We start from the raw sequence: 14,852 nt of genomic DNA on the forward strand, positions 1-14,852 counted from the left end.
CTGCTCTTACTTTTTCAAGCAGGTAGCTCTTTTAAGTGAGTTTTTAATTTTTATCCAAGCACAGATTGTCTTTAGACAGGACAGGTAAATATTGGAGGTTAGATCCATTCCATGGTTATCCTTTGGCCTGTCTACAGGTGGTAACTACACTCTTAGAAGTCTGACATATTTTGACTTTATTTCATGTCCTTCAGAGCTGGTGTTGATATATGATTTGGTTCTATTAAATCTTTATGATCATCTCTTGATTTAGAATACATCAGTTACCACATTGATAAATCACATTTTTGTTTTTCAGTACATTGGTCGTACGGCAAAAGCTACCTGGGGTGTATGTACAGCCATCATATAGATCTGCATTAAGTAAGGGATTATTATTTTTCTTAGTAGTGTTGTGCAATTCATTTTTAATTAAAATGCATCATAATAAAATTCAACTTTGTCTTCTCTTAAAGTGTGGTTTGGAGTGATATTTATCAGGCATGGACTATATCAAGATGGTGTGTTTAAGTTTACAATCTACATCCCGGATAACTATCCAGATGGAGAGTCCCCTGTAAGTAATGCTTTCTTTTAAAATTGTAAGCTCCTCATGTGGTATATTGGATGATGTCTCAGTGCTTTGAATTTGTGTGGTAAGATAGTAATAAGCATCTATTCATGTGATTTCTGCTTAATTTTACTTTAGCAAATGTCTGAATTTATGTAAGCCCAGTTTTCCTTTGTTAAAAGCAGGAAGCTGAGCTTGTCAGCTCTTGTGATACAGTATTTTTAGACTCATTAAGTTTACTCATCAGTGTATCAGACTCCTATCACATTGCATGGTTTCTGGAGAGGGTGATTGATAAACGGATACGCAGAGTAGTAGCATGCAAGATGGGGGATGTGCAGTTTGGATTCAGATCAGGATGCAGCACAATTGACCTGATGTTTGCAGTGAGAAATTTGAGAAGAAACTAGAGATGAGGAGAGTCCAACTGGCCATTCCTAGACTTGGGTAAAGCATATGACAGGGTCCCAAGAAAGCTGATCTGGGCAGTCCTGCGGTGGTTTGAAGTCCTAGAAACATTGGTAGAATTGGTGCAGGCTATGTACAAGGACCCAATGACTCTAGTATGAACAGAATTCGGCCTCAGAGGGGTTTCCTGTGGGAGTGGGTGTACACCAGGGTTTAGCTCTGAGCCCACTGGTGTTCATACTGGTGATGGACTACAGCAAAAGGGTTTGAGGAGACAGATCAACAAAGTTGCTGTATGCAGATGTGGCATTACCGGCAGACTCTGAGCCAGAACATCAGCAAATGATAGGAGAATAGAATGCAAAACTGAAGGCACGTTGGATGAAACTAAGCACAGATAAGATGGTGGTAATGGCAGCTAATTGGGGAAATCAGAAGAAGCTGAGAATAGAGGTAGAAGGGAAGACAGAACAGGTAAACAGCTTCAAGTATCTGAGAGGGGTGGTTAAGGAGAAGGGTGGTCCGAATGAAGAGATCAAAACTATAATCAGAGGGGCTGCAGCCAACTGGCATAGAGTTTCGATAATTTGTTGGACCTCGTTGTGTGTGTGTGTGTGTGTGTGTGTGTGTGTGTGTGTGTGTGTGTGTGTGTGTGTGTGTGTGTGTGTGTGTGTGTGTGTGTGTGTGTGTGTGTGTTTGGGCTATGGATACTATACTTCTGTTGGCAGCAAACTAGATCTGGGGATGTGGAGCAGTGTATTGTGGGATACCATCTTAGCCCAGCCAATCAAAGACTTTCGAGCTAGTAAATAGGCAGCGTCGGAGCCGACTTTCGGCTCCGAACCCACAGGTGAAGAATGTGAGGCGAGATGGACTACATACATCTAACGTTATGGTGAGTACATAACTAACTGTTTTGCTAGAGCCATTCTTCATGGCTTTCTAGAGAGCGCCTGTGCTCCTTCCTCCTCCTTCTCCATGAGTTATGGTATTCGCCCTCATGTAAAGGTTTCTTCAACATAGCAATAGAAGGCATATAATAGTTGTGTAAAATCTTACCATAACCATAGATATGATGTCCTTCTCTTCTATGTTGCAATATTCTGCCCCTCCCACCTTTCCCCAGTTCATGTTTTTTTCTGTGGATGTATGTTTTCCTCCTTTTGTTCCTTAAGCTGGTGTTCCTACTAGAGCATTCAGTTCTGAGGATAGGACGTGAGGATGTCACTTTGTTATGGCCTATGCTGTCTGCAGGCCTATGTACAACATCCCACATATCCTGCATTAGTAAAAGGCTTTTGTATACTGGTTAGATGTTGGGACTGCTTACAGCAGTCATCCCTCATGTAAAGTATACTGCAGTGTAGAAGAGAAGGATATTGATGGTTATGGTAAGATTTTACACAACTATCTTTATTTATAGCTCCATTTCCATGCAACCTTGTATTAACAGCTTTCATAGAAGCTTAATTATCTTGGACTTAAATGCAAAGTAAGTTGCTCTGCCATTCTTAAAGTTCTTGAATGATTGTTGATATCTTTGACTTTTGCATTTTCACAGTTGCTCCAACTTTTTTTCTGCTTCAAGCTTCAGTCCCCCTCTTACAATATAATCCATGTAGTTTGTCACTCGTTTTATATTTTCTGACTTACTTGAAATTTTGCATCTTAACTTATAGCTATATCCATCCATCTGCAATCTTTTTTTCCCATATTTGCACATGGGGCTGGGGTGTCACTTCAACAGTGGTAGTAATCTAGAGCCAAGGTTTATACTGCCGGGTGGCTAGCCCCGCCATGGTAGTTCTACATCGCCCACACGCATACTCAGTTATGTTTAGCACACCTTCCAAGCCTTTAATTACCTTTGTGATAATTCTTTGGAAAACCTCTAGTGCTGTTGAAATACTAAACGGAAGATTCAGGAATATGTGCAGCCTGTTAATAGGAAATTAAATGTACACAATTTTGTAGTTTTCTTCATCCACCTGCATCTCCGAAAACCCCATGCTGCACATCCTAGTACTGAAAATAACTTGTAGCTTGGCACTTTTGTGACCACTTAAGTTATAAATCAGTATGCAAGGTTCTCTTTTAATCTCTTATTCAGGTCTTAGAGCATTACAAATGCAAATATGTCTTTACGACAGTAACAGTATTAGTCGCCCCTTGTGTTTACGGTTATTACTTAATTGTATCCAAACTTTTCATTTAAGTTCCTGCTCCACTGTACTTCTGAGACCTGCTAGTACTCTCCTTGAAGTATGCATCACTAGCATGACATCTGGACTTATTTGTACTTTGTGATATTCCCCTAACAAACTTCCTAAGTCTGTAAATCTGAGTAGTTTGCATGATTTCACTGATGTGGCTGCGTACAATACTCTGACATCTACAGAGACTTTTCTGAATGTTTGCAGGGACAAATTTCACGTATTGCTTTCACGCTTTGAATTCCTGTCTCCATTCCTAACTTCTCACAGACTAAATGACCACTTTGAGGAGCACTGGCTTCTGGATTCTGTAGGTATCATGATTTGAAATAGCATTCTGCATCTAATTTGAATTCGGCATTTATCTTGTTTTGTCATTTCTTGGCAACATTCTGGCTTGCAGCTTGTCTTATTTTCAAACTTTGTCAAGTTTTTGCTTTCATAACAGCAGAAACAGCTTGTTTTTATGTTTTGTCAACCTGTACGTTGTTTTGGTTGCATGTTGTATGTATCTGCCAATGCAGAGTAGTTCTTTCTAGTGCATATTCTGCAAATGTGAGGTTTTTGTTTCTGCAGGTTTGATGGGTTTTCAGTTGTACCATCCTTCCTGTCCACCTTGTGGCTTTTTTGCTGCCATTACTGTTGCAGTACATTTTGGATTTAGCTCTTATTTTTTGTGACTTGCATTTTATTTTGCACATTTCCTCGGTTAATTCCCTTAACTGTGGTAGCTGTACCCATTACTTGTTTTGTTTTCATACACAGCTTTTAAAAAAATAGCCTGCCCATTGTTGTATGGTAAACTACTTTTAGTCTTATGAGTAATGCACCTCACCAAATTCACAGTTCTTGGCTCAAGGCTTTAGTAACCTAATCTCCTGTAGCCGCAGAGGGACTTTGTGCCCATGTAAAAAACAAGTGAGGGAAGTTTCTTCTAGTCTCTCAATGATTTCTGAGCTCTCTCTTACTGCTCCTTTTATAATTACCTTTCTAAATTATCCCAGTTTAAGTGGTAATGCAAGCTTGCATACATTAATACAAAACCAGTTGCAGTAACCATTGCCATTGCTGTGCAGTATACAGATACATTTCCTTTTTAACGGTTTTCATTCCATTACATACATTGTCCAAGTCTTGCCTTCCCTTCTACCTCACTCCTTCACCTGAATGTTATTCTATTTTCAGAATAATTTTGTTTCCACAAATTCCATTTATTTCAATGAAATTTGCTGTCATGTTTTTTTCAAAAATCTCACCCTCAATTTCCTTTCTCTTTTTTACGATATTGGCTTAGATATTGAATTCTGTTTTCTAGTAAAAGTCAAAACTTAGTAAGGCTTTGCGGTGTGTAGGCAGTTCTGATCCTGTACCCCTGCTCCAAAAAAAAAATGTTCCTTGGTTGCAGCCTTTTGTTCCCCCAACATTTACATTAAAGTATTGTGTAGGGATGTTCCCCCAGCATTTACATTAAAGTACTATGTAGGGAATTTTTTAAATCTGCCAGCACATTACAGTCCCAAAACGCATGTTCCCACTTGCCTTTTCTTCAGCATTTGCTATTTACAAGAGAAATTCTCTGAAGTCTGCTTTAAGAAAAACCTATCCTCTGTAAAAACGCTTCCTTACTTTATTACTGTTGTGTCCTTTTCTGGAAAGGTAAAGGTGTTTCTACCATCACTGCTTCTTCATGTAATCTGCATTGATACTGCACTTTCTCAGCTTTATTATTTATTCCACTATATGAAACCTAGAGAATTTCTAATTCCGAAAATTTCTACTTTCTTATAAATTACTTTGGAATAAGTATTGGTGGCTGCACAAGAAGCACTTTGGATTGTTTTTTCTGCTCTTGAATTGTACACCTAACCGAAAGATTTTTACTTCTGCAAATATTTCCTCACTTGCGACATAATATAGTATTAGAATGTTTGTCACAATGCTCAAAACAAGAAGCAGACTGTGGACCTGAAGCTAGCCTTCCTGAAATATTTAAACTAGCTGCAAGAGGAATTGTTTTTCATCACTTCGGTCTCTCTCTGTAGGTAGGCTTCAGCCTGTTTGTAGGCGTTTACACCATATGCTACAGTTTAGTACAGGAAGTGTGCATCTTCTTGTTTGTGTTTTGAAAAGCATCCAGTTGTGCTTAGACTGTTACTAAAGGGACCTTAAAACTGAAGCTGTGAGAGAGGTAAATGAAATGTCAGTTTACCTAGAGAGATAGTTGTGTTCTTCATTGGGGCGGGACTAGTAACGTCCGACATGATGGGAAAATCCTAAACTGTATGAGTTTAATGTGAATATTTATATGCAGCTATGTAAAAGCTTTAGAAGTCTCATCGCCCCTGTCTGTTTTCTGGTAAACCGTTTTTAAAGTAACTGTTCTGTGAGCCCTTCAGAGTCCATGCTGTGTGTACAGAAGTTCATGAAAAGGCAGATGTTGTGTAACATATTTTCAAGTTTTTCATTTTCCTTCTTCAATACCTGCTTTGCCCAGTTGTCACGGGAGCCTGTCCCAGCAGTCAGTGGGCACAAGGTAGCTAAAATAATTCTATAGGGCATGCTGGTCTCTTACAGGACATGCACTCCCGCCCACACCCAACCCATGCTTACAGTTTGGAGAATTACCAGGTCACCTAATATCACGTTCTTTGGATATGAAAGAAAGAGGAGAGGCCAGTGAAAACCCACATGGACACAGGGATAACGTGCTGACCTGAAACAAAAAGTATATCCCAACCAGGAACTGGGCAGGACTGAAGAATCTAGCATTATGAGGCAGTAATGTTAGTCATTGCACCACTGTTGGACAGCAGTCGGCACAAGTATGTCTGTAATATGGTAGAAAAGTCCCCTTTTTCCAAGGGGATCAGATGATACTTAAATACTTGGTCTAGACTGTGTTGGTTACCCTGGCAGATAAGTCAACAAAAGCCATTTAGATTTATAGAGAAGTTTGTGTTTTAAAAAAAAATGGAATTAAACCTAAATTGTGATGGTGATTGATTAATGGAGAATTCTGCAACAGTAAATATGGTTACTTTCAAGCAGTATATGGCAGTGGTGGTGTTAGAAAAGCAAACATTTCTCAAATCAGTAAGTGAAGCACTGTAACTAAAGGGTTGTCAGGGCTCTGGAATTGCCTTCCAGAAGATTTATTAATTTCCAAAAAGTCTTGTCCACACTTGAGAACTAAGTATACCTCCATAAGAGTTTCCAGTACAAGACTTTGGTAGCTGCCAGGATTGTCTACTTCAGTAAATCTCCCTGGCAGTTTAACCAGTCACGTTTTTAACTATCTTTAGTAAAAGTTTTATAGTACTAATGAAAAAAAAAATCACAACTACTTTTCACTAAAATGCAGAGGAGATCAATATTAAATGTTTATCTCAAGCCCAAATTTACAAGGACTTCATCAGAATGAAACATACCGACCCCCTCCTAAATTTATAATCTGATAAAATAAATATTTTAAATAAATCATGTGACCACTCAGCTGATTTTACGTCTATTAATATAATATTTTGAAGTGTTATACAATACAACACGAATACTGTTAAATTGTTGAAACCACATTTTACAGCTTTACAGATTGCAGTTTTAAACACTTGTAATGGGAATGACAGCAGTGTAAACAAATACACCGCACTACACACCAGATCTTACCAGCAATAAAATGGGCCCAACAGTAGATTAGTATACAAAACTATATATGTACAAAGACAAAATAAGAATATTGTTACTTTTTGAACTTGTGTTAAGTACAGGTAAAATTTTAACCAAATTCACAAGGTTTAAATATGTAAATCCTGAAGTAACTGTTGCATCATAGACAGTCTTTGACTAGTACCAAAGAAATTACTTTACTATGAATAGTGTTTGACTTAATATTGAAGTCCATATTTTATTGATTGCCCTTGGCCACCCTCACAAAAAAGGTCAATCATAAAACACTGAGGCCAGTCTAATGGTAAGAAAGTAGTGAATCAGTTTAGTCCTCTTTGGCAGTGTAATAACTATGGAGCAGTTCCAAAAGCGTGGTAGATTGGGTAAAACTGCCCACCCCCCAGCTATTCCTTATTTCATTAGGAAATCAGCTGGAAATGCAACTAGAATAAAGCTTTTGTTTATTTTTTTTGAAATTTTATTGGACTAGTCATGTAATCTGTCATGGTATTTACCATTATAACCCTTCCTTTTAAACTGACTTTTTAACCAAGCATGCTTGTTAAAATATTTCAAAGTGTAGAAGTGAGCCATTTGTGGCACAGAGCTATAAGCTTAATGTTTAGTAAGGGTGTATGTTTAGAATGGAAAGTCATTTTCAGACCTGAAAACTAAAATCTTTCATGTCTGCACAGTAAGATTGTTTTTAATGAGAAGCATTGTTCGATACACTGCAATGAATATGACCCTAAGAGTCTACTGTATGACAAGTCCTTTAAGTTCGTAGTCTAAAAGTGGTAAGCTAGCTGCTCTTGTGGATCTTTTTAAAATCTAGCCTGTCCCATTTTGTGTTAGAATGGCCTTGCAATCTCATGGTTGATTATATATTACCCCCTAGTGAGAATAACTGGAACTATACCATAGATAATTTGATGAGAGCCATGCATGGGGTAAAGCATTTAGAAGCTGCCTCTATTAGTAGCGTAGGGGACAGTCTTGGGTTAAATTTTCTAGTGTCTATGCTTAGATTCAAGTGGCGCTTGAATATGGACAGGAATGACCTTTGTTTACGTGGATGGGAAATCTGTTCCAGAGCAGCAGAATCCTCTGCAAGATGTACCTGTCCCTCCAAAACTGTTCTGTTAAAATAAATAATCTCCCCTGATGAAAGGATTTGGGATCAGTTAGTACCCCAGGCACTGGATGGAACTGGCTGGGGAGAGTGGGAAAGAACAGCAGATGCTAGCTCCTCCCCTTTTGGGACAAAGAAAAGGTAGTCCAATCTGCTACATCTGTGAATCAAAGTGAAGGCTCAGAGAACACAGCTAGTTGCATTGAGAGCTCTGGATATTCATGTTCCACCAAAGAAATGCTGTAGCTGTGATCGTGTGCACATACCAAGTCCCCAGTTTTGTAAAGCACACCCATCAGGCTGCACTGAGATGGGAGGCGTTAAAGGTAAGTAGAAAACCCTGATAGCTGCCTGGATAATGACTTTCTGTAACCAGTTGTTGCCAAATGAGAAGCAGAAGGGCCAGTTGGATCACATGAGGTCTGATGACCACAGGTAAAAGGGATACAAAAAATACTGGGGAAAAATCTTCAGCCAGATCTTGGGAGACGTTCACCATTGTACATTCCAAATAAGAGTGCTAATGAAGAACTTTGTCTGACATAGATGGGTAGCCTGTTCCGGAGTATGGGAAGTCTCTGGGACAGGAATCTATCCCTCCAGCATGTCCTGTTTATTGTGGGGACCTAAACCTTGTCACCACAATAAACAGGACATGCTGGAGGGATAGATTCCTGTCCCAGAGGCTTCCCATACTGTGGAACAGGCTACCCATCTATGTCAAGCAAAGTTCTTCATTAGCACTCTTCAAGAAAAATCTTCATGAGTGGATGGGAAATATGAAATATGCCTTTGGGATCACTTCTGTGTGTCTGCTTGACAGTAGCACAGGAAAATAACTTTCTTGGGTGGCATAAGCCTTACATAGGCCCTTGGGCCGATAGCCTAGTACCTACCTATAAACCTATAATGTTGCAGTGAATCAGTCTACATGGACTTGTAAAACTGCTTCCACTTGTTTTCAGCTGAAGTTTCTGTAAGATCTCTCATTTCACTGATTAGCAAAACATTTTGGCTGAATTGACTATTTTAAGCCTTGTTCGCTTGAGGTTTAATAGTTTAGTTTGTCTTAGTGGATCCTTTTCTGTGGTGTGCTCCACACTGTGGGATATCATTGGTGCTTGTTTCATGGTTTGTGTATTAAAGCTAGGGTCACTTATTCTGTCTCAGGAAGTTACATGTCCCATTACCTAAAAAATACTGCAGTTCAAATGAAAAAAGCAAGTTTTGAAGCTTACTGTTGAGTCATCTTTGCAAAAAGGTTACCCTCTTCACCTGGTAAGGATGTACCCCCCACCATTTTATAACCCTGTGATAGCTATAGGATGCGCCATGACATATGCATGGCTATGCGAGGATGCAAAAAGCAAGTATTTTGTTTTTTTGAAGGCAGCAGAATCTGATGCAGGTGAAGTGGAAGATGTCCTTCTATTACTATATTGCAGTGTTCTTAGTGTGGGGATTCCCCGCCTCAGGCAACCCGAACGCCAGCTCCTATACAAAAGTTTAAGCCTAGTTGCTGTAGGTGCGTGGGATGTCACAGACAGGGCCATAAATAGGGACCTTAAATGTTGCGTCTGCACGCACAGACCTCAGAACTTTTCAGCTGCAGACGACGTCAAGATTTCTAGAAAGCTAAGTACCCCATTGGGGAAATTTTCTGTTTCTTTTGCTTGAGCTTAGTTAGCTGTAGTTATCGTTGGCCGATGTCAGCTAAGAAGGGCAGATGCTATTGCAGGTGTCAGATACTGCATAAAGATACGCATGACCCCATTGTGTCTTTTGTCTAGGGAAAGAACACAACCATACTGCTTGTTCCATTTGCTGATCTTTTGTTTCAAAGACCCTTCGTAGTTTTCTGGCTGCCCTCAACTTATGTTTAAAGAACCGACGACTCAAAAAGCTTGTGCTCAGGATGAATCCAGAATCGGCCGTTCCGACTGAACCACCACAGAAAAAGGCCAAAGTTTCCAGGCCTGTTTCCAGGCCTATTTCCATTGCCTCTCCACCATCGGACATCCTGCCAACTTCCGATTTAGGGGTTGAAGGACATCTGATTGAACCATCTACTTCAGCACCCAACAAGGAAGACACTTCAGAAGTAACTGCCTGCGAGTCCTCTGAGATGACACAGATGTCGGTCCCTACTGTTATCGAGGGGGAACCAGAAATAGTTGAATGACCAACCAGGACACCATTGCCTGAAGCCCAGGCCTTCTCCCAGACCTACACGTAAGTGAAAACAAAAAAACACCTGACCTCCTACCCCTGAAGTAGTCAAACTGGCAATCATTTGTTAACTCGTTGATGCAGGCTTTAATGGCTCTTGGGCCCATGACCTCTTCCCACTCCACTATTCCAGTGCTGCGTCCTAGTCCTGCCTTTGCCACTTCTCTCCCCTTGCCTACTGCCCAAGAAGGGAGAGGAGGATTTAGAACCTTACTACTCTTCTGATGAGTCTATTTCCTATGCCTCACAAATTGCCTCCCCTCTGGAGTACTATTCCCCAGATGAGGAATCCATTGAAGGGGGACTCGTCACCAGAGGATATCACCTTTGGGGAGACTATTACTAAGATGAAAGAATACTTCAAATGGGACACTACCCAGATGACTGACACCCAGAGGAGGTACTTTGAACTCCTTCAAGTGGAATCACCCTCCCCATCAGCCATCCCACCTGCCTATCTGGATGCCTTCACCTCTGCATCCAAAAATCCAGACTCACAACCACCTGCTGCTAAGAGACCAGAGAGGTTCTACAAAGTGCATGCTAACCAAAAATTCTTAGTTAAACCTCCCCTGACAGACCCTGCAGTAATTGCTTTCTCCCCTGCCAAGCAATCTATGCTGATTCCTTCATCTCTTTTGCCCACTGATAAGGATAAAAAAAGCATGGACAGGATTGGGATAAAACTTCCTCCACCCTGGCCTTCTGAGCTATCAGTTACCAAACATGCATGATAAAAATATACCCTGGGCCTAGTTTTCACAAATCTCCAATCTCTTGGCTGCCACTCCTGACTGCCCTACCAAAACTGCGATAGCATCTAAACTGTCCCTGGCTTCTCAGGTAGCCAGACATTCCATTCGCTGCAGAGGCCTCTGTTAAGTCTGCAGCATCTACTTCAGTTCTCCACAGTTACTCTTGGCTTCGCCTCCAAGCACTCGGAGAGGATTTCAAATCTAAAATTATGGGCGCCCCCTTAGACCATAACTTCTTGTTTGGCAAACAAACTGGAGAACTTTTTAAAAACCTGCAGGAGAAAAGTAAGGAGCTGCAGGACCTCAAACATTTGCTTGTGTCTCCTATTCCTAAGTACTGCAGGAATTATCCTGCAGAGACTTTTTGTCAGGAGAATGCCTTCCTCTGGCACCCCCTCCTCTACCAGGCACAGGAGAAGAACCAGGAGGCAAACCTACTCCAGACCAGTTAGCTCGCAACCTACTCCAAGACCGCCTTTTCAGGATAGAAGTATACCCAACAATGCATGACTGCCTTGCCCATCTACCTTTGTCAGCCTACCTCCCCTTTTGGAAAACCATCACTTCAGACCAATGGGTACTGATGATCATTCAAAATGGATACTTCCTTTCTTGGAAGGAAAAACCCTTCCCCTTTCCCCACAAAAAAAATCAAATCCACCTTTTTTCTCACATTCTACTAGACCTCCTAAGATTAGGACCAATAGAGCCTGTCCCTTCAGGGCAGGAAGGAAAAGGATTTTAATGAAGACTTTCTGGTCCCCAAAAAAGATGGGCCTTGGAGACCAATACTAGATTTATCCTTCCTAAACCAATTCCTAAAAGTACCATCATTCAGGATGCTATCCCTTCAAACTCTTCTCCTTTTAATCCCGCCCCAGGCATACATGGCCACTCTAGATCTAAATGAGGCTTATCTCCATATTCCCATAAAACCCTCCAACAGAAAATTCTTATGTTTTATTGGACCCTGCTCTCATTTTCAGTTTACAGCCTTGCGCTTTGGTTCGTCTACTGCACCCAGGGTATTCACAAATGCCTATCCCCAGCCATTGCTTACTGCAGGACCAAAGGTGTCCAGATGTATCCCTACCTAGATGACATTCTAGCAGAAACAGAAGACCTCTTCCAAAATCATCTCCGGTTCACCACCTTCATTCTACAAAACCTGGGTTTCACTCTTAACTTAAATAAATCCTCCTTACTCCTGCAACAAGACAAAATCTTTCTGGGCTGCAGGATCAGGGCAGACCTGATGTGGACTTTCCTTCCCCAGGACAAATTCTTGTCACTCTCTAGTCACTTAGAAAACCTTTTACTAGCTCCTCGGATATCTGCAAGACCATTCCTGCAACTCCTGGGGCTGATGGCAGCCACCATCTTTATGCTTCCCCTAGCAAGAATGCACATGGAAACGTTCCAGTGGTACCTGAAAAACATGTGGTCACAACACCAACACTCCCTAGAGCAACAAATTCCCTTTCTGCCCTGCCTCAAAACAGAACTAAGGTGGTGGATTCAACAAATGTTTCACAACCTGGGACTGCCACTTCATATCCCCTCCCCAACCCAACTTTTGCATATAGATGCATCAGACCAGGGGTGGGGAGCCACCTTCAATGGTTTCAGGGTCCAGGAGGCATGGGATCCTACCCTTCAAAAGAAGCATGTCAGTGTATGGGAAATGACTGCAGTTCTTCTGGCCCTGGAGGCATTTCTTCCTCCTCTCCAACCGAGCCCCTTTTAAATATTCACAGACAGCACCACAGTAATGTGGTATCTCAACAACCAAGGAGGGACTAGAGCATATCTCTTATGCAGGATAATTATATAAATTTGGAACCTCAGCAGAACATCCTCTCTGCAGCACGAGTGGATGTTGAATAGGGAGACCTTTTTAGACATTGTCCACCGGTGGGGCACACCTCAAATGGATCTGTTTGGCTCCCGCCAGAACAGACAGTTGAAAAAATTCTGCACCAAGGATCACTCTCCACTTGCCTGGAGGGTGGATGCCTTCAGCATTCCATGGAAGGGGATTGTTTCTATATGCTCTTCCACCCTTCCCACTAATCCAAAAGGTCCTACTGAAAATCTGGAAGGACAAACCAAAAATTTTGCTGGTGACACCCTACTGGCCAAGGCAACACTGGTCCCCCCTACTTCTCTTATTAGCCATGGGCAATCACAAGTTAACCCCCAAGGTGCACCTACTCACACAACAAAAGGGAATGCTAATTCACAGTGACCAACAGATGTAGGCCCAACACACTGGGTGATAAAACTTCTAATCCCTTTCAGACACCACTACTCAGAGGACATGCTTACAGGCCTGAGGGAGACCAGGAAACCTGCTACTAGGAAATCATATTTATTGAAATGGGAGAGATTCTCCAAATGGTGTCAAAATAAGGACAGGGAACCCAACGAGGTAGACCCATCCCTAGTCCTTGGTGTGTGTGTGTGATGGCTTTTCCTACTCTTCATTGAAAGTCCACCATTCAGTCATTTCAGCTTGCCTACCTCTAGATCCCACTTTGTTATCCAGGCTGAATGTAAAACTTTTCCTGAGAGGGGTCTTGCACATCAGACCACCTAGAAAAACAATCCCACCACCCTGGGGCCTAAACTTCATTCTGGAAAAACAAACACTGGCCCCATTTGAGCCAGCTAGTACTGCTACACTCCAACTTTGTACATGGAAGACTGTCCTGCTGGTGGCCATAACTTCATTTAGGAGAGTGTCAGTTACAGACCCTCATGGCCTGCCACCCTACACCACATTCCACAAGGATAGGGTGACCCTATGCACTAACCCTTCTTTCTTCATGCCTAAAGTGGTCAACGAACTGTCCTTTAAACCAGTCCATTCACCTACCTGCCTTCCCCTCTCCAACTGGCAATAGTAAGAAGATTCTCCATTTCCTGGATGTACATAGGCAACTTGGATTCTACCTAGACGAAACTTAAGTCCTTCAGAAAATCTAACCAACTATGTGTTTCGTTCCACCCCAGGGCTCTGGGCAAGGCATTCTGCAAACTTTTTTTCTTGTTGGATTAGACAATCCATTTCCTTCGGCTGCTCACACCATAGCAAGCACTTAACCCAGGGGGTGAGAGCGCACCTTACCAGAGGCATGGCTAAAGCCTTCCTCAAAGGACTAGACGTAGCTTCCATTCTGGAAGCAGCCACCTGGTCCAGTATTCACACCTTCACCAAACACTACAAATTGGACCATGTCCCCAGAGCCAGGGCAGGTTTTGCTAGAGTAATCCTGGAGAGTTCTCTGGAGTCTTCTTCTACCTCCACCCTTCCTTCTATTTAAGCTGTGGTACCCTTTCACACTAAATACTGCAACATAGGAATAAAAGGACGTAGAATAGTGTGTAAAATCTTACCATAACCGTAGATGTCCTTCTCTTCCATGTTGCAGTATTCCTTCCCTCCCTCCAACCACCTGTAGTTTTTCTTTGGCTATGGCCTCATCTTTGCACTAGGAAGCTCTACTGTAGACCAAGAGCACTTGTTACTCTTTTTGGGACTGTCTGACTGGCCTTCAAGTTCTGAGGTCTGTGCGTGCAGATGTCATATTTAAGGTCCCTGGTTTATGGTCCTGTGTGAGATGTCCCGCGCACCTACAGCAGTCAGGCTTAAGCTTTTGTATAGGAGCCGACATTCCTGTCGCCTGAGACAGGGAAACCCTGCACTAAGAAGGACATCTTCGGTTATGGTAAGATTTTACACAACATTCTTTATTTTAACAGATTTTTCAGAGTTTAGCACAGAGTTGATATGTTTGTCTACAAGTTCTGTGTAAAATTAGTGTACTTGCATTACACTTTTTTTCATGCTTTTAGGGAAACTTTTTTTTCAGAGTTGTAAACACAAGAGTTGATATGTT

At 41.6% G+C, this 14,852-nt stretch overlaps 1 protein-coding gene across 1 annotated transcript in view; it reads left to right on the forward strand.

Moving 5' to 3' along the window:
- LOC122810159 (AKT interacting protein) overlaps positions 1-14,852 on the forward strand; it is a 379,674-nt gene that overhangs the window by 239,398 nt on the left and 125,424 nt on the right. Inside the window, exons 4-6 of the mRNA XM_044081634.1 lie at positions 299-363; positions 456-556; positions 689-705. Of these exons, the coding sequence (XP_043937569.1) occupies positions 299-363; positions 456-556; positions 689-705 (183 nt within the window). The remainder of the gene's footprint in view (positions 1-298; positions 364-455; positions 557-688; positions 706-14,852) is intronic.

Source organism: Protopterus annectens, chromosome 8.part1 (genome assembly GCF_019279795.1).
Source record: "Protopterus annectens isolate FY-2018-M chromosome 8.part1, PAN1.0, whole genome shotgun sequence".
Taxonomy (NCBI): Eukaryota; Metazoa; Chordata; order Ceratodontiformes; family Protopteridae; genus Protopterus; species Protopterus annectens.